At 56.2% G+C, this 25,154-nt stretch overlaps 1 protein-coding gene across 3 annotated transcripts in view; it reads left to right on the top strand.

The window, feature by feature from the left end:
• The window catches only part of CSK (C-terminal Src kinase), a 61,260-nt gene extending 36,929 nt beyond the window's left edge, over nt 1-24,331 (top strand). For 2 of the 3 annotated variants that reach the window (XM_005309226.4, XM_042843702.2), the window contains exons 2-13: nt 9,992-10,069; nt 10,665-10,778; nt 12,571-12,683; nt 15,317-15,536; nt 17,875-17,968; nt 18,082-18,147; nt 18,759-18,858; nt 19,236-19,326; nt 20,278-20,351; nt 21,354-21,549; nt 22,250-22,336; nt 23,190-24,331. In XM_005309226.4, coding sequence (XP_005309283.1) covers nt 10,055-10,069; nt 10,665-10,778; nt 12,571-12,683; nt 15,317-15,536; nt 17,875-17,968; nt 18,082-18,147; nt 18,759-18,858; nt 19,236-19,326; nt 20,278-20,351; nt 21,354-21,549; nt 22,250-22,336; nt 23,190-23,372 — 1,353 coding nt within the window. In that variant the 5' untranslated portion in view covers nt 9,992-10,054 and the 3' untranslated portion in view covers nt 23,373-24,331. Of the gene's footprint in view, nt 1-8,520; nt 8,560-9,991; nt 10,070-10,664; nt 10,779-12,570; nt 12,684-15,316; nt 15,537-17,874; nt 17,969-18,081; nt 18,148-18,758; nt 18,859-19,235; nt 19,327-20,277; nt 20,352-21,353; nt 21,550-22,249; nt 22,337-23,189 lie in introns of those variants that run through there. The other variant, XM_065559632.1, reaches the window with a different exon arrangement.
• The last annotated feature ends 823 nt before the right edge of the window (nt 24,332-25,154 follow it).

The raw sequence follows: 25,154 nt of genomic DNA, 5'->3' as shown, positions 1-25,154 counted from the left end.
AGGGAGATCCTAGCTCTAGTCCCCAGATCCAGCCTCAGCCCCTTTCCATGGGGGTGGGTTACCTCTCCCCTCAGTGAGCCCTTCCCCAGGAAGGGGCGCAGTTGCCTCCCTTTGTTCTAATGGCCCATGTGGTGCTGTCATTAACATCTCTCCCCCGCACTTCAGCGCTAACTGCAGTGCCCTGGGGAGCCCTTTCCAATTACACTGAAATCCTGCACCAATGGAGCCCGGCTCACTTCAGGTTAAGGAGGTTTGAAGAGGGAGGAGGGTGCTGGTGAGCTGAGATGCAGTAAGATTCATAGTCCCAGATTCCAAGGCCAAAAGGAACCATCTAGTCTGACCTGTACAGCGCGGACCAGAAACCTGCCCCACAATAATCCCTAGAGCAGGGTTTTAGCAGAACAGTCAGTCTTGATTTAAAAATTGTCAGGGGTGGAAAATCCACCGTGACCCTTGATAAATTGTTCCAGGGGTTAATGACTCTCACTGTTAAAAACTTGCACCTTATTTCTAGTCTGAATTTGTCTAGCTTCAGTTTCCAGCCATAGGATCGTGTTAGACCTTTCTCTGCTAGATGGAAGAGCCCTTTGTTTAAATATTAGTTCCCATGTAGATACTTAGACTGTAATGAAGTATTGTGCTCCTTGAGTCTTGCTGCGAGGCAGGTTTTCTATTCCTTTCATCATTCCCGTGGCTCTTCTCTGACCCCCTCTGCCATTTATCACCATCCTTCTTGAATTGTGGGCACCAGAACCGGACAGAGTATCCCAGCAGCAGTCGCACCACAGTGCCAAGTCCAGAGGGAAAATAACCTCTCTGTTGCTTCCCGAGATTCTCTGTTTACACATCCCAGGATTGCAGTTGCCCCTTTGGTCACCGCGTCGCACTGGCAGCTCATTTCAGCCGATTATCCACCACGACCCCCAAATTGTAGTCGCTGCTTCCCAGGATAGAGCCCCCTCCCCCCAGTGATCCCCCCGGGAGTAGTTCCAGAGCTCTCCTGCCATGAGGGCATCCACTGCAAATCCAAGGAGTGGAGAGTCAGAGCCACAAAGCCTTGAGCCACGTCAGTTACAGCAGTCACTCCCTGAGCATGTGCATAGGGCTGGATAGACAGAGCTGCCATCATTTATTAGAATTTATTATTTGTGTTACTGCAGCACCCAGGAGCCCTAGTCATGGACTAGCCCCCTGTTGTGCTAGGCGCTGTACATCACAAAACAAAAAGACAGTCCCTGCCCTATAAAGCTGATAATCATTTCTTTGTGGGAAAACTAGCGTTCCCCACCATCCCCAACTCAACTCACCTAGATCCATAAGTGCCGACTTCCTCTCGACCCAGGGGGTGCTCGACCCCCCACCTCCACCTCAGACCCTGCCCCCACCCTTGCCCCGCCTCTTTCCACACCCTGATCCACCCCCTCCCTGCTTCTTTCCTCCCCTGAGCACACCCTGTCCCTGCTCCTTCCCAGCACTTCCTGCACACCTGACAGCTGTTCTGTGGTGTGCAGGAGGCACTGGGAGGGAGGGGGAGGAATTGATCAGTGGGGCCACAAGCAGGAGGCGCTGGGGGCAAGGGGGGAGCCGGCTGCGGTTGATGCTAAGCACCCGCTAATTTTTTTCTGGAGCACTCACGGAGTCGGCACCTATGCCTAGATCTCACAAAAAGCCAGATAGGTTTTGACTCAAACTTCCCAAGACCGTTCCCCCTCAGTCAGAGACCAGACCTGGAACATTTCAGCCCGAAAGATGAGAATTTGGGTTAGTTATGAGTGACTGAGAAAGGGGAGTTACAATGGAAACTCTCTCAGGCAACCTTCATGCTCCAGCTATAGCTGCGAGGGAGGGAAATACCAATAATTTGCCACTCTGGGGGAGGGAAGGGAAATGTCCCAACAGATAGAGTGCCAGGGGTTCCCCCAGCTGGAATGGAGCACCCCTTGCACGTGAGGGTGGAGTAAGACTATGTGGGTAGAACTCAGAAGAAACTTCTGCTTGGGCTTTGTTGGCCTATTTCAGCTTCCACCTGGCTGGCTCAGTCAGCAGAGCATGAGACTCACACTCAGGCTGCTGGGTTCGAGCCCTGTGTTGAGTGAGCAGTACAGGCAGTGTGGCCTAGTGGGGAGAGAGCTGGACTGGGACTCAGGAGACCTGGGTTCTGTTTCTGGCTCTGCCACTGGCCTGCTGGGTGACCTCAGGCAAATCGCTTCAGCGCCCCGTGCCCTCATGTGCCAAATGAAGCTGACCTCTTCTGTGAGGTGTTCTGAGACCTACTGAGGGGCAAGCGCTGTACAAGAATAGGTGGTGGTATTCTCTGCCCTGTTGCCTTCTTCTCTGCAACAAATGGAGGAGGAGAAAAGGATCCCACCCCCGGAGCTTGTTGAAATATTGGCCTCCTACAGGCTGCTTGAACTGACTGTGTCTGCTGCAGTGATGCTGGCGTGGGAGCACACAGGCTTATGTGTGCGCTCTTCCACCCCCACCAAGTGATTGGGGAACGCAGACCTGCTCTTTGCCAAGAGACCTTTCTGCAGGCTCCTTCTCCCAGCTCCCCTGGCCAGAAGAGCTGCACGCCCCCATGCTGCCGGAGGCCCCCCACCAGCTTTCACTTCGGCAGGCTGTAGCGTGAACCCTTGAACTGTGTGTATTTGGGTTGCTTTCCCCTGTGATCTTTACAAACCCCGCTGCCCTGCTTCCACGCCATCTGTGAGTCTGCTTCCCCTCTGACACCTCTGTTAAACACTCACGCCTGCAGAGGCTGAAGCCCACTGCAGCACTCCTAGCCGTTAGCCACCTACATTATGCTTGTCTTCCTTGTCTGCCAGCAGAGGTTGCTTCCTCTGTGCTCTGGGTCCTGCTCCCGGTGGAAGCCCCTTCCCATCCTGCTGGTCAATGGCCAAATGGACGCAGTCAAGCCAGGAGCATGGGCAGATGAGGCTCTGTCAGTCCTTCCGCCCCGGTTCAGCGTCCTCCAGGGGCTGCCTCCAAACTGGAAATGGATTAGCCCCCAGCGTGTAAACACCACGGGCTGTATTCTCAGCTTGTGTACATCACCGGAGCTCCCCGTTTGCAGCAGCTGTGGATCTGGCCCTCGGCATTAGCCTGAGTCATTAAAGGTTAAAGCAGAGCCATTGGCATCACCTGAACCGAAAGGAAAAAGCTCAGAAATGTTCGTAAAGTGTCGCTGCCAGGTGTAAAATCATACTTAAGAAACCTAGTGTGCTCTGTCCCCGGCAACGCCGGAGATGGGTTAAACGGAACGAAAAGGTTTAAAACATTTAATGAGCAGTTCATCACTTACGCTGCTTTAGTCTTTGCCCTTGAGTCATTCCAAGCAGAGACATCCAGCTGGTCAGTTTCACACTTCCCGGTTCTGTGCACTAGCTGAGTGCTGCAGGGTTTGGGGTGATGATGATGACTTATTAGCAGTGTAGCACCTCGAGGCAGTAATGAGATCGGGGCCCCACCTAGGCTGGGTGCTGTACAGACACCTAGTAAGAGACAGTCCTTGCCTTGATGAGCTTGCAATCTAAATAGACAAGACAAAGGATGGGAGAAAGGAGGGTTGATCTCCATCATTCCGGACCTTGTAAGAATTGAGTAAACGCCTCTGTTTTTATTTTGGTTTGGTTTGTGTCTTGTTAATAATGAAAATATTTCTACTTATCAGTTCTAGCAGGGATCACAGGGGTGGGACTCGGAGTTCTGGGACTTGCTATGAAAAGTCCTGGACTGGTTCCAAATAGCACTGCTACTTCTGAGGAACCAGTGACAGTTCAAGCTCTGATACCTAGTGAATCCCCCCCCCCCCCCCCAAATCTGGGATTCTTATCTTTTCAGTGGTACAGCCCTTGCAGTACTGTAAGACGTGAGATTTTAAATGATCTCTGGGTTATCTTCTTGTCTGTTATTTCTCCTCCAGTTCAATTCCAGCTTGAATTTGGGAACTGTTATCTAGGGAACAGATAGCACTAGAAACTGGTGTTTTATATCACCTGAAAGCAGCTGGGATTCATAGCTTTCAAATGGTATTAAATTCCAATCTCCAACACAAGTGGTCACAAGATACTAGCTGCCAAAATGATGCCAGCTTTGAAGTGGGAGTTGGCGAAGCAAGATGGCAGCCGGAAGGACGTGATTTTAAAAGTAGAATGGCCCCCCTTTGTCACGCCCCAGATCTGCTCTCTGTGTGAACTCAGAATCACCCTTTGCTGACTTGAGTGACGAATGACGCTGGTGCTGAGCGTAGAGCGGACGCAGCAGCGGGAGAGGGAGCTGGATTCTGTGCTGGCTCCAGAATTCTCTTCTGTTGCAGAATTTTGGATTCTGTTGCATCGGCTGCAACATTGTTCACTAAATGCCAGTTGTAGAATCTGGATCCTTGGTGGCGCATGAGCCTGGAAGATGCCAGCCTGACCCAAGTTGAGTGTGGGGGGCTGGCACTTAGAAGGAACTGAGCTGTTCGGTTAGAGAAACCAGCCCTTGAATCACAAAAGGGAATGATCACAGTTGCTCATCAGCATGTAATGAAGCTTTAATAAATTAAGGTCATGCCCAGGTTTCCAGCACTCAGTATCATCCTCTCTCTGTGCTTCAGAGCCCCATCTGGAAAACGAGGATAATGCTTTTCTTCCGCTGTGTATCTGTGATGTCTGTTTGCACTGTGAGCTCTTTGGGCAGGGATTGTCTCTTGTGTTATGTTTGTACAGTGCCTCGCACCATTGCATCTTGAGCGGTTAATCAAGCTGCTACCAACATACAAATAAATACATTTAACAATGGTGACCTGTTAGGAATCAGTACATGTGGTTTTAGGACAGTGAACTTTTCCAGTGGCTGGTCATGAGTTAAAAAGAAATGTGAGCTCTGGGGCTTTAGAAAAGCTTTAATAAATATTAATTAGCCAGACTTTGCTTAGGTGAAGATCCCTGGTTAAGGTATGAAAAGTGCCCTGTCCCACTCTTGCTTAGATATCAAACAAACTGTGGTGATTCTGAAAGCCTAGACTGGTGAAACTGATCAACCAGACTTTGTTCTTCCTCTTGGGATGGAGAACTGGCCTGGGTGACTGCAGCCCAAAGCATTGAATGGAAAGCCCTGCTACTCTCTGTTTTAATACTTATCGGAGCCCGTCCTGATCTTTAATGGGTTTGTCCTTGCAACATCCCCATGGGGAAGGACCATTGAGCAGATGGGGAACTGACGGATAGAGACTAAGAGATTTTTCCCAAGATCACACGAGAAGTCTGTGGCAGAGCAGTGACTTGAACCTAGGTCTCCTAGGCAACTGTTCTAACCACTGGACCATCATTCCCCTCTCTCTTCCACTTGGTGTTGGAATGAATGAGCATCTGACCAGAACAATAGGGTGTTTCAAGTCTTCTGTTCTTTCCTTTCCCCATCCTTTGCTGGCTGGTAGCGGACTCTAGCTGCACCTCCGTAGAGATGTTGCTCTGCAAAGTTTGTGGAATCCCACTTCTCCTCACCAAGGGTGCAGCGACTTACAGGATCCCTCTCTCTGGCTTTCACCGGGATCTGTTCTTGCCAAGCCTCAGTGCTTCCCAAAGGGGCTGATCTGTAAACAGGAACTCCATTCTGGGCGCTATAAAACAAAGTGTACGTCGGAGGAGAGTCCAGAAGCAGTCACTGCATTTCCAAAGCAAATGTCTCCTTTCTTTTTTTTTTAAGCCAAATGGCAGCCTCACATAGGCTGGCTTACGGCATCCCTGAATTGGGCAGGAAGGGGGAGTTTGGGACATACAGGACAGAGATGTTAGTATAGACATATAGCCCTGGTATGCAGGCATGGTGAGAAAAGGAGCATAGGAAACTGACCTGATGTTTCGTGAAGGCAGCACGGTCTAGTGGTTAGAGCAGGAGGGACTAGGAGTCAGGGCTCCTGGGTTCTGTTCCTGGCTTTGTGAGGGAAGTGGGATCTAGTGGTTAGAGCACCAGTGGGATGGGAGATGGGATTTGGGAGTCAGGACTCCTGGGTTCTATCCTGCATTGGTCTAATGAATGAGACACTGGTCTGTTGCTCGGGAGACCAGGGCTGTGCCACTGAGCGGTGTGGGCAGGCCACTTCCCCTTTCTACCTGTCTCTTCTTGTGTGTCCGTACGGTGCCTGGCACCGAGGGGCGCTGATCTCAATCGGGGAGTCCCTAGGTACTGCTGCAACGTGAACAATTGGCAATGGAATGGAAGGGGGTTACCTAACAGGTGTCATCTGTGGCTCTGTGAATTGATGAACAGCTTAGAACAGCATATCCTCTGCAAATGCTGTTGAAAAACAAATCAGGCTGGCAACAAAGTTGCCATGAACCTAAGGTGGTTCTCAGCCCCCCAAGGCTGCCTGTGCCCTCAGTTTCCTTCATTCTAATAGAAGCCTTCCCTATCCCAGGCTGATGACTCTCAACCAGCCCCCTGCCGCTCTGGGTGCCAGATCTGGAGCAGGGCATGCAGAGAAATGTTCTCCGTTCTGGTCTCCAGTTACACACCTTTTAGTAGCTGCCTGTGCCTCTTGCCTGCACAGGTACCTGTGTCAGCTGAGCCCTTAGCTAGTGAATAGCATTAATGTGTGTGGTACGCATGTGTGTGAGCAGCTGATTGGAGCTGCTGACAGTGCATGAGGGGCTGTGCTTGGAGTTCAGCTCCGTTGATTGGCGTGTGATGTGGGCCAAGGGGTGTTGTGACCTAGTGGGTTGGGTAAGGAACTGGGAGGTTCTGAGTTCTGATCCCGACTCTGCCGCTGACTCTGTGCCTCAGTTTCCCCTTGTGAACAATGGGGCTGATACCTCCTTGCCTTGCAGGAACTGTGGGGCATGATTTGATGGCTGGATGATGCTTTAATGCTACATAAATGATAATCACTCAGCCACCCACACACCCAGGAAGTAATGGAACTGGCAAACAGCATGAAGGCTTGTACTGGGACCTAGATACTGCGCCAACAACCCCCACTCCTTCGACATAACTGAGCTGGGGGTTGGAGAGAGAGGTCCCCAGAACTGCCCTTCCCTGCTGTAATAACTTTCCTCGAGCAGGAACAGGGAGAAGGGGGCACACACAGCCAGTTTTATCCCTCCTCCCTTGGAAGGAAGAGCCAGCCTTTTGCTTCTGAAGGATCCAAGCCCACATGGTGGCTGGTTGATGCTAATCAGCAGCACCAGTTGTATCACAGAGGATTGGCTACACTTGGTAATTGTGTGTGTCCCCTCTGGGACAGTGGTTCTCAATCTATTTACCATTGTGGGCCGCATCCAGTGCTACTTGTATGGCTCTGAGGATGTCACATGGGCCGTAGCTGTGTGCTGATTGGGCCGCAAGTGGGCCGCAGGTTGAGAACCACTGCTCTGGGGGAACCCAGGGATCCGTTACTGCCAGGAAGCAGGAGACGGGGCTGTGGGTACTGTGCTGCACTGGAAACAGTAGAACTAACTGCTGTTTACACCCAGCTACCTGTAAAATTACATCCCAAGCTGCACCACTGGGGGCAACGTCACCAAAAAGTCCCCCCCGCGGGGTTTTCCCATAGCACTGACCGTGTTACTTTAAGGGATTGTCTACACTGCATTGTAAACCTGGGCTGAGACTCCAGTTTGAGCCCAAACCCCCTTCCCACTGTCCACACACAAATCTTTCTGACTCGGATCTGCAAGCACTCAGCACTTGGGTCCTAGGACCCGCCTGGGGGGTGGGGGCCAAGCTCAAGTCCTGCGCAAGCCCTGTCATTTTGCAGTGTGGAGGCAGGTCAAGCTGCAGATCCGAGTCAGAAGGTGGGTGTAGTGCAATACGGACGCGTTAGCACGGCTGCGAGACCTGGGTCCAGCAATTGTAAATGCAGAGCGGATGCTCACGCAGGGACTTGAGTGCCGTGGGTCCAATGCAGCGTGCGCATCCTCTCAGTGCACAAACCGGGAATGCCGATCACCGCCATCCGTAGAGGGGAGGGCTGTGAATTGGATTGTTGGCGCCTACAGAAGTGCTGAAGTTATGGGCTTGGTGCAGAAATTACCAGGCAAGGTTCTCTGGCCTGTGCCGTGCAGAAAAGTGAGGATCGCAGTAATCCCTTTAGCCTTCATAACTATGGTTCAGTGACTAGGAACCTGTCAGCTGGAGGTGGCAGTTCACGGAGTGTTTGGATGATTTGGAATTTAATTGATGTATCTGGCTTGGTTAAAAATTTTTTTTTTTTTGCTACTTCTGACCTCTTATGAGTGTGTAAGTGGTGTCCCCTTGTGGGGGGGGTGTCCTTCCCCTTCCTGACCTGCCTTAAAGTGTGTTCTCTAGCCCTCTCCCAGTGCAGGGGCAAGGTACACTTTGCCCTGCTTTGGGGGAGAAATCTCGGGGTGGAGGGGCAGCTGTTCATCTCATTGGCCCAAGAGCTGAATGGGAAGTGAGTTAAGCCGAGCTAAGACCCCCTACTGTGTACGTTGGTCTTGACTCCACCCCCACCCCCACCAATGGATAGCCAGGGAGGTCAGGGACTGAAACCCATCCGTCCCTTTTTCCCCAGACCTGCAGCAGCTCAAAGTGGATGAAGCCAAAATCCTCACTCAGGTTTGGATCCTCCCCCCACCAGACGGAGTTGCTGCAACAGAGCTGGGCTGAGACAGGCCATGCCACGCCCCTTCCCAGAGCTCCCTCAGGCCAGCGATGGTCTGAAAGTCTGAGCCAGGGGACAGTGCTACTTCCCACAAACTTGCTCCTCCCCTCCCTGGCCTGGCTGAGACCTAGATGGGGGGGAGGGGGGCAGTGAAACGTGCATGATCCCCATCCTGTCTGTCCCCCTGCAGCATGCCTGGGAGTGGGGAGAAACCCCCACCAGGCTGTTTGTGCTCTAGAGAAGAACCCGGTTTGTTTCACAGCTAGCACATGAGGGAGGCCTCTTCCCAGCAGCAGCAGCTCGCTTGGGTGCAAATTGGGCCTCTGCATTTCTGAATGGCGCTCAGCAGCCTCATCCGCCTACCCCAACCACTTCCTGTTTGTTCTGTCAAATCACCCTGGTGCCCTGGGGTCCTCACAGCATCGCAGCCGAGCAGCACAGAGACGGGTGGGGGGAGGGCTTGGTGCTAGTGGCTGGCTTCCAAGACTTCAGCTGCCTGCATGAAGCTACGGCTTCTGCCCTTGCTTCCCCCCAGTGTCACCGCAGTGGGAGAAGCTGAAAAATCCACTCACCTGCTCCCTGGCAGGGAGCAAGGTGCGTTCCTGGCACGTGTGGAGAAGCGGGAGGCAGGGCTCAAGCCACCCATTCCTACAGAGCTTAACCAGCCCTTCTTGATCTTTGCCACGGTCAGAATCTGTCGATGCAGCCCTGCCCTTTCAGCAAGAGGTAGAAGCGTGTAATGGACATGCCTGGTCAGTTTCAGGGCTGCTGTCCCATCCCTGGGGGAAGCAGTGGAAGAATTGTGTCAGTTTCACTCTGCTGCAGCTCCTAGGTGCAGAGACAGGGCCTAGAGCTGTTCGCACTGGGAAGGACTCATGAAACAAGGGCAGAATAGCGCTCCCCACAGGGCATGCAGGAGGCAGTGTCAGGGTAGGACAGCAGAAAGGTGCTGTGCATACAGCAGTCAGGGCTATGGGTGTGAGATGGCTGGGGGAAGGGAGAGAGTACAAGGTCCTTCCTTCTAATAACCCAGGAGCCAGAGGGTCAGGCCTTTGGATTCATCAGATGCCTGCTAGGCAGAGGCTGATCCAAACAAAGAGCTCCCCATGCAGGGTGTGTAGGCACCACCTTCCTGGCAGCTGGAGGGTGGGGACTGGCCTTCTCCGCCAGGGTGTTGTTCTGGAACCTCCCTGGGGACGCCGCTCCCATGTCGCCTCGGAGTAATAGGTGTCTAGCAACATTTTGCGAGCCCTGTTTTGTGTGTTGAAGAATAAGATGGATATTCCTGGGGTGGGCGGGGGCCTCTGGAGCTGCCCGTGGGGCTGGGTGCGTGACAGAGCTCATCATGGTTGTTCTCAACACATCCTCTCTCATTCACTTCTCCAGGTCTCATGGTACCAAGTGACGTGTCCCTCCTGTGAGACTCGATCCCCAGACCCGCCTGAGACGATGTCAGGAATGCAGGTAACAGCCAGAGCCACTTTTGCTTTGGTGGGGGTCGGGGACAGGGAAAGGCCAGAGTTGCTTGTGGCCTGTGTGGGGTGGGAGGAGAGACAGGCAAAGGCTGGAGCCCTGTTTTGGCTGGCGGGGCCCATGTCTGGGGGTCAGGTGCAGGCCACTCCTTTCTGCAGCGCTCACTGGTTTCCGGAAGCCAGTGTAAATCGCTTGGCACCAGTATGCCTGCACACCCCAAGGGCACTAGCACAACGTGTTCTGTTCTCCCAGCCTCAGGAGCTGAAGGGTTAAATCAGGACTTGTCCCCCTCCCCTTTGTGCCACCCATCCTGGGAATCCGCTATGGCACCTTCCCTGGCCCTGAAAGGGCCCCTGGGAGTTCTCAAGGCAAGCGATGGAGCCAGGGACAGCCCACAGCTAAGGGTGGCTGCCTGTATTAAACCAGCCCATAACCCCCACCCCTTCGCTAGCATGTCTTGCACGCTCACCGGGCACAGGATCCCACCTTTCCACCCCCGAGACCGTATCCAAGGTTTGGCTCTTTCTGGTGGTGGGAGCAGTGTACAATCAGCATCTGAGGCCCTGTTTGTCTGTCCCTCTGGCAGGCCGTTTGGCCATCCGGTACAGAATGTATTGCCAAGTATAACTTCCATGGCACTGCCGAGCAGGACCTCCCGTTCAGCAAAGGGGACGTGCTCACCATCGTCGCCGTCACCAAGGTAACCTGCCCCGCTCTTTGCCTCGGGGGTGCTGGCGATTCACTGCCCTCCCTGGGGCAACCCCGAAGGCAGCTGGAGGGATTGCGTCTCTGCAGCCCATCTTGGAGTGCCCTCATAGCGCTGGGTCTCGGCTTGCGGTCCAGGAAGGAGGGGCGGAATAGCCACCCCCCGTCAGACACCCAGAGGAGGGTGTGGGCTGCTGGACAGAAAGTTTTGGGAACCCAAATAGTAGAAGGTGGGGGTTGGAGGGGGGGGAGGAGTAAAATTTCCTCTTAGAAAATGATCCACGGATTGAAAAACTGGGAAACCCGCTTGCTGGCTCTGGGGTCATAGGGGGGCCCACTGCAGAGAGATGCGATGCCACCACTGCCCACCGGGTACGCTCATTATGCAGGAGCCCTGCCTGGATTCTCTCCCACAGGGGAGCAGAAGGGACTGGAAACCCGGCTGCCTTTTTAATTAACGTGATCGTTATTTAAACCTTTCCAAAATGTAAGTTGCTCAGGCGGGTCCCAGGGAGGCAGTCACGTGGGTTAAAGTGAGACTCTGCCAGGAGCCTCGCCCATGCACACAGATGCCCTGCGTTTGGTTCAAGAGATGGCCGGGCCGTAGTGTTTAGACCCACTACAGGCAGGGCATGTGGGAGTCTGTGAACTGAGCGGTGACACCCAGAGACCAGGGGTTGGTCTGCAGTTAATGGCAGTCAGGTGGTAAATCTGATGGGGCCTTTTTCATGAGGGAAGGTGGGGCTGACCAGTGCCTGCTGCCCCCCAGCTGGGCTCCTATAGTCAATGGTGGAGCTATGGCCTGGCCAGCATGTCCCTTGCAGGCAGACGTCAGGCCTACACTAAAAAGTTAGGTTGACCCAGCGACGTCACTCAAGAGTGTGAAAAATCCACACCCTGAACGACATAGTGAAGCCGACCTAACCCCCGGTGCAGGCAGCGCTACGTCGAGGGAAGAACTCTTCCATTGGCTTAGTTGCTGCCTCTCAGGGAGGTGGCTTACATCCCCCTCCGTCGGCGTAGGCTGTGTCTACACTGAAGTGCAGCCATGCCGCTGTCACGTTTCCCAAGCGCCGAGCTGGCCGGATGGCAGTCTGGCCATGAGCTGATCAGGCAGTGAGCAGGCAGCGCTGGTCCCAGTGCCCAGGATGGGTGCTTTGTTGCGTAGGCCCAGGCCTTTTCTGGGCTTGTCTCATCAGCTAAACAGGGTTGGGCTGGGTGAGTGCTCGGGTGGGGGACCTCCAGGAAAACCAGAGGTGCTGCAGGCAGTGAAGCAGGCATTCAGTCGGAGCGGAGGTGCTTCTCGTCCTGCGTCAGTGGGACACCAGTGCCTTGAAGTGCTCAGAGGTGCTGGGCTATTAACAGTGCCTTGCTACAGATGGGATGAAAAGCTGACGCACTAAACGCTGCAGCTTATTCGAGGTGCCAGAGCATTTCTTTTCTTTCTGTTTTGCAAAAGGACGGGCTTGTTAACCCTGTTGTCTTGATCAGAGTCCAGGCCTGGGGATTACATTCTGCAAATGTAAATGATCCCTTAATTGGACTCTTGTCGTCTTCAGTGCCCAAGCTAAAGCATTGTGTAGCGTTACTGTGAGCTATTAAACAACTGCCTTGTGACGCTTCAGAGGTGGCTGCATGCATAATGTCTTTAGGATTCCCCAAGACAAAAGACGCTGTGTAGATGTAAGTCTCTCTATGGCAGTGCATTGCTCAGTGGGATCGAGGGGGAGAGCATTGTGGGTGGCATAGGCACACAGGCTCGGCTCACTTCTGCTTTCCCTTCCCAGGATCCCAACTGGTACAAAGCCAAAAACAAGGTGGGCCGTGAGGGGATCATCCCTGCCAACTATGTTCAGAAGCGGGAAGGAGTGAAAGCCGGAACCAAACTCAGTCTGATGCCGTGAGTATCCAGAGGAAGGGGCAGAACTAGGAACAAGACCCATCTTACCAATTGCCACCCAGATCCTATGCTGCGTTGTGGTGGCCATGGGCAGCAGGACGGTAGATCTGGAGCAAGGCTGGACTGATGATTTGAGTGCTGCCTAACACAGGGCTTGAAAACTTACTGAAGACCTGCAAGCCAGAGGGCTAAAGCTGCCCTACCAGAGCGAGAGCCAGCAAAGAGATGCAACAGCATCAGTTCCTGGGTTCATGGCTTTCCCAGCAGCAGAGGGAAATTGACCTGGTTTCTGTCAGTTTCACCACTGAGGCTCTGAATAACAGCAGAGAAACTGACCAAAATCTTGTTAACTTTGTTCTGTGGCTGCTTCGGAGAGCTATGAGCATCTACAGAGGCACTGGAGCTATCTGTCTGCAGACTAAGGAAGACAAATGCAACATAGGGTCACGTTTAGAAGGGTTTTTTTGCAGCTATAAAGGCTTCCCACCAACCAGAAGAGAGAAGGCACAAGGGGTTTTTGAGCCCTTATCCTCCTAATGTTCCAAGTATGTGAGGAAAAATGCCCCTGTGATGCTGCCCCTCATGCCTGCTACATCCCATTTCATGGGTCACCATTCCAGTGGCCTCATCCTAGGCTTGCTTAACCCATAGCTGCCAAATTCAAGTGCAATCTTGTATGGGACTTGCACCTAGCAGTGTTCCTTTGGGTGCATGGGGGCCGTGTGCAGGTGGATTATACTTTCATTCACCAGTAGAGGGTGCTCATGCCAGTTAGCAAGAGCAATTAATGACGGCTTAAATCCAGAAGATCTGATGCAGTTTAGATGTAGTGGTGACAGTGCTCGCAGCAAATGGCTGTCGCAGACCAGCTCACGCTGGGCGCAGCAAGCAGTGTGTGGAACACAGGGCAGAGGAAGTCCTGGGGGGTGGAGTGAGGGACAGTGTCTTGTGTAAGGGGAGGGTCAGCAGTGAAAGCTGAAGCCAGGAGATCTGCACCTGCTCTGGTGACTCCGTTTCTGCACTTCCTGGTGCTTACACCTGTTGGGGCTGTGTCGATCTCAGCAGTGTGTGTGTGTGTGTGTGTGTGTGTGTTCCGGGGTGTATTTCCTGGTTAACCCCATAGTCACTGGGGCTCTGGGCACAGCAGGGCTTGTGTGTGGCCTGGCCGCTTGTTACAAGAGGCTCTGATTGTAAGGGCTGCAGGCGCTGTGGGTGGTCGACACCTCCTGATCGGGAGCGCCTCGCCCAGAGGGAAGTGCACGTGGGATTGGGACGTCTGTTCGGGGTGTCTGGGTCTCCTGCTCCCAGTGCCCTGCAGACACGTCTCCCAGCCAGAAACACTGACCTCTCCTCCCATCGGAGCGCTGTGAAGTAAGATCCATGTCCCACAGCTGGGGTCACTTTTCAGCAGCTGGTCCCGCCATCCTAGGCAGTTACGAGTCTCTGGAGATGGAGGAAGCACCCACAGGCCTGGGACGTGTGGGGCTTTAGACAGCACTAGATGAGTGCAGATCAGCAGCACCCCGAGCCCGTGCGGCTTACAGTTCTCTAATGGTGTTTTTCCCCCTCGAGCTGTGCTCATCTCCTGCAGTCTGGGCGCCAGCAGTCTCTCTGCTCCTCCTCCACGCTGTGCTAGCACCCTAAGGCCTTTGTTGGGCTCCATGCATCTGCTTGCTTCCTTGCCTGGGAGCCTGTGCATGCTCTGGCCCCCGGCAATGCTCTGCACCCTGGCAGGAAACTTGCACTGCCAGCTAGCTAGCTCCCTTTCCTACTCTCTCAAAGGATTTCCTGTGTGCGCCTTGCTTATCATCTCCTGCCTTGTGCCTGGCTTGCTCATTCTGCCTACCTCAGCACCTCCTGTCCTGCAGCAGAGGCTCGATGTCAGTGGCTGAACTGGTCAGAGGCCTTACAGGAAGATGCACGTTCCTGATCACGTGTGACAGGCACAATCAGTCGTGTTCACACGGGCAGCACCAAGGGTGGGACGTGGCCAAAGCGGATGGGGACAGGGCCATTTCCCTGCGTGCCCAGGAAGCTGTTTCTGTTCTCTAATGGCTGTGCTGTCGCCCTCCTGCATTCCCCTTACAGACACTCCCCCTTCAGCCCCAGTTCCTCCCCATGGCTTGAGTGATGCTCACACTGGCAATGTCCCCTGAACAATTCCTCCTTGGACAATGGCTTCTGATTGGGACTGGGACATCAGGAGGGCTGGGGGTCGGAATTGAGGGGCACTGGCAGAGTTGTGGGGGCGCCGGGCTGGGATCGCAGGGGGGCTGTAGGTCAGAATCGAGGGGCACTGGCAGAGTTGTGGGGGCACCGGGGTGGATAGCAGGGGGACTGGCAGAGCTGTGGGAGCTGCAGGTCAGAATCGAGGGGCACTGGCAGAGTTGTGGGGGCACCGGGGTAGATAGCAGGGGGGCTGGCAGAGCTGTGGGGGCTGCAGGTCAGAATCAAGGGGCACTGGCAGAGTTGTGGGGGCACCGGGCTGGGATAGCAGGGGGGCTGCAGGTCGGGATTGAGGGGCACTGGCAGAGCTGTGCGTAAGAATCCTTGTCCTCGCTGTGCCCAGGTTTGTGTCCCTCACACGCTGGGGCAGTGAATTTACCCCTTTGCTCTCTCTCCTCCTACCCCAGCTGGTTCCATGGGAAGATCACGCGGGAACAGGCAGAGCGGCTGCTGTACCCCCCGGAGACGGGCCTCTTCCTGGTGCGGGAGAGCACCAACTACCCGGGCGACTACACCCTGTGTGTGAGCTGCGAGGGGAAGGTGGAGCATTACCGCATCATCTATTCCTCCAGCAAGCTCAGCATCGATGAGGAGGTCTACTTTGAGAACCTCATGCAGCTGGTGGAGGTGAGCTGTGGGGGAGGGACTCCCCAAAAGCTCAGCCTGGCCAGGTCTCCAGCCCTCCATGGTAATGGCCCATGGGCTTGGACTCCCAGCACCTGCTCCATGCAGTCACCATCCCAAGCTGCCCGCTTAGCAACACTGAGTTTGCATAAAGATTTGCTTTCCAAATCCTTTGTTCTCTGGGCACCCCGCTCCATCCCCCCAGCACATGGTGATCTCTGTGTTATGCACACCCACCACCCCTGTGCTGGCAGGACTCTGCAGAGGGGATCACGGAGACTCAGCTCCTCTCTTTCAGCCCTAGAGAGGGCATCTGCCACTCAGGGTGACGGTGTATCAGGAGGGCAGTTGGTCATGGGGAGGTTCCCGCTGCACCGGCCTTGGAGGAAAACGCAGGCCACCAGTCTCTCCGGCGCTGGGCCAGATACGTCCCATCTGCACTCAAGTAGCTGTGCCCTCCCCTCCCCCTGCTGAGGAGCCCAGCTCCCCTCCCCACCCCCACAGCGCTCGGCGCAGGCTGCGGTTAGCCGGGCTCAGCCTGGCTCTGCCCTGATAATGATTCAGACAAACCTGCTGAGCACTTCCTGCCTCTCAGGGCCACCCCCCCCAGCCTGGGCAGGAAGAGGCTCCTCGCTGTGTGATGGAATCCGAAAATCTCGTGCCTCTCTCGGGAGCTGAGCACGCTGGGGCAAGGGGCTGGCTCCAAGGGGGTGGGAAGCCCGCCAGAGGGTGGAGTAGCCCAGGGAGATTTGCATTGGTTCCTCTCTTGAGCATGGCGGCACATCTCCCAGGGTGATGGGAAAGTTCCCGGCATCATGGCTGGGATGTGGGCAGGGTCCTGGTGCCCTACGCACCCTGATCTTTCACAGCCAGGAACAACTCCTGCCCTCCAGGTCAGGACGGGCGTGGCAAGATCTGAGGTCACCAGGGCTCCACTGGGCTCACACAGGCCAGCGCTCAGCACCGACCGGGGTGAAGGGACATGAGCTGGTTGGGTGCCACCCATCTGTGATCCCTTGTCCAGCTGGTTAGCTCTGGGGTGGAGGCTGGGCTCTGTTGGCATTGGTGCAGAGTGCCCATTGGAACTCCCTGGGGCAGAGATGGCCCGGGGGGGGGAGGGGAGAGGATGTGGCTGTCTCCTGGCTGGAGCAGACCCCGCAGATCAGCCTAGCCTAGGATCCTTGCTGTAGCCAACACCTGGTGCTGCAAAGGAAGGTGGGCAGCACTGCGCTGGGTGCACGTGGGGAGCAGGGGGTCGTCTGCCCAGCATGTGTGTCCCCAATTCACCCTTGTTTCCAGGGCTCAGACAGGCGCCTGCAAGACAAGCTGCTCTGCACGCCCTTGTGCTAAGACCAGCTGGTCTGTTCTTGTCCTCGTGCTACCCCCTGGTGGGCAGACTGTGCCACTGCACCGTTTGATCAGCACTCTGGAACTCACCTTTTTCCCTCTGGTATCTCTGCCAATTCCTCCCCCGCCCCCTCCCAGTCCCTGGAAGTGGGATGCCCCGTGTGCGCTGCATGCTGCAAATGCTTGGCCAGGCCACAGAAACCAGCCCAGCTGTTCGGCACAGACCGGCCAGGCTGAAATAGCCTGGGGAAACGCCGGTCCGAAATGAGGAGCCATTAGCATGAATGCTGGGGGGAGGGGTGGAATATCTATACTGGGAGGCTGCAGGGCGAGACTGGGGGGCGTTGGCAAAGCTGGAAGGGACTGCGGATCAGGAATGGGGGGGGGGCATGATCAGGGCAGGGGCTGGGACCAGACCGGCGGGGGGGCGTCTGTCAGTCTGGATTTTAGAGCTAGGAGATGGATCAGGCATTTGCCCCATGGTGTTCTCTGCCAGACCCCCCCCCCCCCCCCCAGTATCGCTCCTTTGCCTTTGTGAGCACTAAAAATCACTGGGGGGGGAACATCAGACAAACCCTGTGGTAGCAGAGCTGGGTTAAATGGGAGCCTCCCTCAGTGAGCCCCTGCAGCCCGACACTGCTGCCCTGGCCAGCAGGGAAAGGAACCCAGATTGTTTCCCTTGGGAAATCAGTCTGCCTGGGCCATCCCATCCTTTATGTAGGAAGGGGAATTGGAGATCTCACTGGTTCATTTGGTCTCCCCGCCCATCTTCCCCATTTTGGACTCTCCCCTGGAGCCGCAGACCTGCCCTGGGGTATCCGCTCCCCTCAGCCCTGCGTGGGGATGGCAGGAGCTGGGCCTCGCGATTAACTGTGCATCAGGTGGAGCGAAGATGTCCGGGATCACACAGCCAGTCGGTGGCATCAGACCCCAGGACTCCTAAGTGAGGTCTGGCTGGGTGGGGGTCTCACCTCCTGCCTTCTCCTCCCGGCAGCATTACACCACGGACGCCGACGGGCTCTGCACACGCCTCATCAAACCCAAACTCATGGAGGGGACGATAGCGGCTCAGGACGAGTTCTCCAGAAGTGAGTGCATCCCTGAGTGGGGCACGGCACCGTCAGTAGCCCCCTCCCTGCCCCCCCTCCCCATCCATCCCAGCTGGTCTGTTTGCCTGCTCACCTCTCCCTTACCCTTCCAGGCGGTTGGGCCCTCAACATGAAGGACCTGAAGCTTCTGCAGACCATCGGCAAAGGGGAGTTTGGAGGTCAGTCGGGCTCAGGTCTCGTGCTCTGCCGTTGGGGGTGGGGAGGGGAATTGGGGGCTGAGCCCAACCCCTTTCCCTCCCCTAGAGGAAGGATCCAGTCTCATGCCGTTCTAGCTCTGGGCTCCCTCTGGCTCCTTCCCCACTGGCTTCCCCACCCTGAGGGGGTGATGCTCTTGGGGGGCAGCAGGAATCCAGTCGGTTCCAGCTGCTCCCTGGCTCTAGCTGTAGTGACCCTTTGCCCATTACCGGCACTTCCAGCTGAGGCTCCTGAAGCTCTTCGGGGCCGTGATGAGTTCAGTGTCTTGACCCACCAGTGCAGCAGGCTGGCTTAGCTCTTACACCCACAGCATCCCGAGATCAGAGGCTGGTCTTGTCCCCATGTTACGGGTTGGGGGAGAGTGAGGTGCAGAGGGGGACTTGGCTGAGGTCGCATAGTTGGGATCAGAACTCGGGACTTCTTAATCTGTGCCTGAATCCCAAACTGATTCTCCCCCAGCGAGTAAATCCGCAAGGCCTGGGCTGGGCGGGGGGCAATCTAGGGGGTTCCCCAGGCAGTGGGGAGGGGGTGCCGATGTTCTTAAGCGCCTTCAGTCCGTGTCTCCTCCTTTCAGACGTGATGCTGGGCGATTACCGTGGCAACAAAGTCGCCGTGAAGTGCATTAAACACGACGCCACCGCGCAGGCCTTTCTGGCGGAGGCCTCAGTGATGACGTGAGTGTCGCGGGGGGCTGGGAGGTCGTGCATTCCCGGAGGAGAGAGAGAGAAAATGCCTCCCGGATGGGAGAACGGGGCAGGGGACAGGGAGACCTCATCCGGTGGTGATGGGAGACAGAAGCGGGGCTAGGGGGCGAGTGGAGAGCAGGCCTAGGGCAGTGGAGTGGGGTGGCTCTGGGGGAAGGAGAGCCCTCTGGTGTGACGGGTTTGGGTGGATGGCGTGTGATGATGGCGCGTAGTAATGGCGAGCCGCCAGGCACTAGCTCTGTGTCTGCAGCGATGTCCCTGTGCCCTGGGGGGTGGGCACTGGCTGGGGCCAGCACAGATCTGCATGCTGCTGTCTGGCTCTGAGCTAGCGCCCCGTGGCTTTGCAGGCAGCTCCGACACAGCAACCTGGTACAGCTGCTGGGGGTGATCGTGGAGGAGAAGAGTGGTCTCTACATCGTCACTGAATATATGGCAAAGGTGAGGCCCTGCGGCCGGGGGAGGCAGCCGGTCCCTGGGAGCCTGTGTGAGGTCTGGCAGCAGGGATCAAACAGGCTCCATGCTAAATACAACAACCCCCCCCCTCCCTGGCACTGAGAGCAGAACTTGCCCGCTGAGCGCCGGCACACCCGGCCGCCCCTGCTCCCACCTCCCAATCTGCCCCCATAAGTTTGCCAGTGCACGTGGGAAGCAGCGCAGCCAATAGAAAGCTGCCCAGGCTTGGAATCCTCCTTCCCTTTAGCTGCCCCTTCACTCGACCCTACACGTGCCTACATCTGCAGCACCCCACCAAGCTGCTTCCCATGCGCCCTACGGCAGCCATGGTAACGCCCAAGCGCATCCGTGAGTCGCTGGACACCCCAGGACGCATCTGTGTCCAGCACTGGGAAAGGTGCTTCGGGGACTCCTGGCAAATCCCGGGCACCTCCTGGTGCATTATGGGTCCTGTGAACGGAGCCGGCAGCCCCCCTGCAGTGGGAGGTTGGGACCCCCTGGAGCGCTGGCTGCAATCGTCTCTTCACAGGCGCTTGAGGAGTGGGGCCTGGTGTTTCTAATGCTTGGGCACAAACAGGAGGCCCCAGCACGGCACCTATTGGGGGCAGGTTCGGGGTTGGTCCCCACTGAGCATCGCCCCACAGCGGCTTAGACCAGGGGCAATGCTGGGAGGCCCTGGCTTGTGACAGGCACCGTGGCAATTGCCTATTTGACACGACCCCTGCAGTCAGCACCCCCGGTGCTTTGTGGGGATTGGTCCGTTACTGACCGAGAGAAGGGAGCCACCTGCTCCCCCCAGCACTGCCGAGGAGTCTCCCATCCTCCTCCAGATCCAACCGGGCTCTGCTTCGCTTGGGCAGGGCGCCAGGGGGCTGTCGAGGCAGCCTCAGGGGTTAGCAGGCGGGCTCTGATGGTCCTGTTTCACTCTCTTGCCAGGGAAGCCTAGTTGATTACCTGCGATCCCGAGGGAGGTCTGTGCTGGGGGGCGACTGCCTGCTGAAGTTCTGCTTGTAAGTACGCAGCTGGGCCTCCATGACCTGGGTTCCAGAGCGGATGGTGGGGTAGCCAGGGGTTCTTACCGACGATCTGCTCACCGCAAGCCCCTGAGCCTCTTGGCATCAGAGCCTCTGTGCTTCTCCTCACACCTCCCCTGCGAGGATCTCAAAGCGCTTTCCAGGTGTTATGAGCTAAGCCTCCCAGCCCGCCTCCTGTGGGGGGTGATGGGGCAGCTCAGGCAAACAGGAGTTAGGTGACCTGCAGCCACGTGAAGAATCCAGTAGCAGCGCCGGGAATCCTGACCAGCCCTCCTGACTCTGCCCTGTGAGGATCTAGCTCTTGTGCGTGAATGGCACTTTCTTGCACAGCAGATCTGCCCCCTGGGCATCCTGGGGTCTGATTTCTGTCCTGCAGTATCCTCCTCCTGGCCCCGCAGAGTCAGTACAGCCCCCTTCTGTCCCATCTCCTCCATCAGCAGGATAGCTCGGGACGTTGCAGTCATGTTCCAGGTCTGCTAGCCCAGTCCTGCCCAGGGCTTGCTGCTCCCCCTCGCACCAGCCAGCTGGGTATTTTACAAGCAGCCTGATGAGTTTCTGGTGCTGTAGAGTGACTCACTGGCAGACCCATGGGTGGAGTGGTGGGGCTCACAGCGAACGGGGGGACTGTGCCACGTGGGGACAGTTGATGGGACTCCTAGGTGACAGGATCAACGTCAGCCAGTGACTTAGTTGTTATGATTGGATGTCTGATCAGTGGCTTCTGTGAAATAAGTGAGGTGGGTCTCAGGCCAGTTCCTAGAAGGTACCAAACCGCCACGGTCATTGGCATGAATTGGCTTCCTTGGAGGCTGTGGATTGAATGATCAGTGGGGACAAACCTCCCCAAAAGGAGTCCCTCCAGCCTCAGCAGCAGGGGTGGGACACCCTCACTCTGTAACTGCTGTGGATAAACAGCCAGCAATCAGCCCCAAGCCCCGCTGGGTGCCTAAGCCTGACACACTCTCCCCCACCCCCCAGAGACGTCTGTGAAGCCATGGAGTACCTGGAAGCCAACAACTTTGTCCACCGGGACCTGGCGGCGAGGAACGTGCTGGTCTCAGAGGACAACATCGCCAAAGTCAGCGACTTTGGGCTGACGAAGGAGGCGTCGTCCACTCAGGACACAGGGAAGCTGCCAGTGAAATGGACGGCACCGGAAGCACTTAGAGAAAAGGTGAGCAGGGGACGGGGCAGGCTCCCCCTCCCCAGCGCTGCCCCAGTGATCAAGTGCCCACGCTCCTGTGCTCTGTATATAAGTGGCTAGATTCTGCTTTCCATAGTGACTAGGCGAGCTGGTCACCTGCCTTGCCCAGGGGCTTACTCCTTCTTGGGTGTGCCCGGCTGGGGAGATGTCTTCCCCTTGCAGGGCCAGACAGGCTTGCGCAAGGCAGAACAGTCCTGCCCCTACACAGCTCAGAGGACATGGGGGCAGGGGTCCATGGAAGAGCTGCCCCCAGGGCTATGGGAAGAAATATTCCTCCCTTGTTATGGACGCTGCTGCCCAGGGAGGGAGATGGGGGCTCAGTCTCTTAATCCCCCCTCCTCTGTGGATTTGGGGAAACTACTCCAGCATTTGCAGGAGGCCCCAGGCTGCTTGGAGAGCTGCGATGGGGAGATAAAAGCACCGCTGCTGGCTGCAGTGAAGGTGGTTAGCTGAAAGCCAGGGTGGAGCCTGGATTCTCCTTTCCTCCCAGCAGAGGGCACACTCGCCAGCGTGTGCAGGCAGGCAGTGCAGCACTGAATTAACCAGGGAGGTTTGATGCCCTCCCTCCCCGTTTTGGTCGTGGGTCCTCCTTCCCTACTCCGTGCTCGCCAGCTGCTCCACGCCCCGTGCCATCCCTCTGATCCCTTTGCGCTGGCTCTCTCCCCTGCAGAAATTCTCCACCAAGTCGGACGTGTGGAGCTTCGGGATCCTTCTCTGGGAAATCTACTCCTTCGGGCGAGTGCCTTATCCGAGAATTGTAAGTGAGGGCAATGCCCCAGGGGGCAGCTGCCAGCTCCCTCCCTCCCTCCCTTCCCCCGGCCCCGCTGCTTGAGCCCGCTTGGGCCTGATCTTGGGGGGGCGGGCGGAGGGGAGGCTCTGGGTTTTTCCACGTGCTGCTCGCCGGAGCAGCCCAGTGTCTGTTCCGCTGGAAGTGCAGGAGTCGAGAGGCCAAGGTATCTATCCCACAAGCATGTTTTCCTGTAGACGAGCTTGACTAGGTGTAGTTCCCCAGCCCCGGGCTGTTACTGGCTGGCCGGGGTGTGTCTGAAGGAGGAGAAAGGGGTTGGCTTGACACGCAGCTTCGGGGAGTTGGTTTCCTAGGTGTGGCCAGCTGGGCTCGGCTCTGAGGTCCATCTAGTGCAGCGTCCCATCTCTGCCGCTGCTGCAGAGGATGGTCTAAGAACCCCCAGGAGGAGATGGGCCCTAACCGGCCCCCCACAGAGGTCCATCCGGAGCGCTAGTCGAGGTTGCCTTTAGGGCTGAAATAGGGAGGGTTAATCTCCCTAGGAGCCGAGGGAGAAGCAGACTGATGGGTTCGAAGTGTTAGCCGGAGGAGGACGACTGGCTAAGAGAGTAGATCTGGGGGCTGAGCCGGGAGGGGCCCGACCCCTCTGTCTGTGCTGGTGAGAGGGGAGCCAGTGGAGAGACTCAAAGGGGGGAGGAGGTGAAAGTGTGTGAACTCCCAGGGCAGGGAACCTGGCCTATGTTCAGCACTAGCACTCGGGGGGCCTCATCCTGGTAGGTAGGGGCCTCCGGGGCTACCGCAGTCCGACTGAGGGGCCAGGAGCTTAAGGAGCCATCTCTCCAGCCTCCCTCCCTCTCCCTCGCAGCCTCTGAAGGACGTCGTTCCCCGCGTGGAGAAGGGGTACAAGATGGACGCCCCCGACGGCTGCCCCCAGGTCGTCTACGAGGTGATGAAAAACTGCTGGACCCTGGACCCCATCATCCGGCCTTCCTTCCACCAACTACGGGAACAGCTAGAGCATATCAAAGGCAACGAGCTCTACCTGTGAGACGGGGGGGCGGGGCTTCCTCAAGACACCCCCCTTTCTCCCTTCGGTCCCGCCCCACCCCCCTGCTCAGGTAGCGGGGGTGGGGGAGGGGTCAGATGGGGGAGGGGAGAAGGACTGAGCGAGCTGCTGGACCTGCTCCACCCATGGAACTATCCTAGAGAGACATATTGGACTTGTGCATATCCCCACCCTAGGTCTGCCTCCCCCTCCTCGGGTCCCTTAGGCTGGGCCGGCTGGAGATGCGGGAGTGAGATGGATTGATTGAGGCTGCCCCCACCACCTTGTCCCTGTAGAAACCAAACCGGGAAGGGAATCCTAATATTTTAGTGGCATGTTGTTACCCCCACACTCCCTCCCTGCCCCCAACCGCCGATCCTTCCCCACAGAGTTTCTCCTCCTCGATTTCTCCCTGGGATCACATCTCCGTTTCTCCAGCTCACAGGATCGCGACAGCAGGGGCCGGGGCGGAGGGAGGGAAGCCAGAGGGGGAGGGGGGAGAGGATAAATGGGGGGTGTCCTACTGCTGGGGGTATTTCCCACTCCTCACACAAGTCCTGCGATTGCTTAAAAACTTCTAATTCAGTTGTTTTCTCTGGGTTTTTTTGGGTTATTTTTTATTATTTCAAATGGAAACAGGCCAGCCAAGCGCTGGGGTTTTACTAAAGTACGAATCTCTTATTTTTTAATGTAATTGAAAAAAAAATTAAAAAAAAGGTTTAAAAAAGAAAGAAACAAATCGACCCACCCGAAGGGAAGGAAAATCCCAAGTCTGCTAACTGACCGGGTGAAATAACTGAGAAACCAAGGGTGATTGTTGAATTGTTTCGCTTTAACTTGTTGCAGTGTTTTGCATGCCGTCTCCAGAGGCCTTTTCCAGTCCTGTCCAGTGCTTTATTCTCATGTAATGCTGCCAACTGTGAGATTAAACTGTAATAAAACCATTCCATACGGACACACACCTCCATGCTTCCCCAGGTGTCTTTCTCTGCCTCCCCACTAGGGGGTGCACCTCAGCCGGAGGCCAGCCTAAGGGAGAAGGGCGCTGCACTGCCAGACGTTGACAGTGAGTCATGATGGGGATGCGTCCCACGACTGGTATTTTACCACCCTCAGGACCCAACCGCCATCTGCATGGCTTGTCCAATCTGTTACCATAACGAACACCCAGATATACGGAAATCTACCTCTTACGTAGCCCCTTTCAGCGGCAGATCTCTGTGCTTTGCAAGGGGGGGTTACAGATGGGGACTGGAGGCACAGCGAGATTGACTTGCCCTTGGTTGCTCAGGGTGTCTGAGACAGGTCTGGCCCTTGAACCCGGTGCTCTAGAGTTCCGATCCGGTACTTTGACCACAAGGCCATTCCTTTGTTAAGCAAAATCCTGTGTGAACAGCTGGGTGTTGCATTGTCCCTGGGAGGTCATCGGCCTCGGATCCGAACGGTCCTGCAAGGGGAAGCAAAATGGCTCCTGAAAGGTCAGACCTACTGACTCGTAATGTAATCTCCAGTGGGGTCCGGAGGGTGTCTGGAAAGGGGGCGATGGCATCGTAGGCAGTGGGGGCCAGGCTGCATGGGGCTGGTTAGCTCTTCAGTGGTGCCATGGATTGCAGAGAGCGCACAGCAATGTAACACTCTGCACGTTCAGAGGAGGAGCGGGCAAGGTGTATGGAACAGCGGTGAAGCTAACCCCAGTGAATGAGCATTGAAGGAATCTGGCGCAGAGGTGGCAAAGGACTCCATTTGAACTGGGAAATGATCAAACTTGCTAGTCAAGATGATAAC

This window comes from Chrysemys picta, chromosome 10, assembly GCF_011386835.1.
Source record: "Chrysemys picta bellii isolate R12L10 chromosome 10, ASM1138683v2, whole genome shotgun sequence".
In the NCBI taxonomy this organism is placed as follows: domain Eukaryota; kingdom Metazoa; phylum Chordata; order Testudines; family Emydidae; genus Chrysemys; species Chrysemys picta.
The sequence above is the reverse complement of the archived record's forward strand: the minus strand, read 5'-3'. Positions and strand labels throughout refer to the sequence as shown.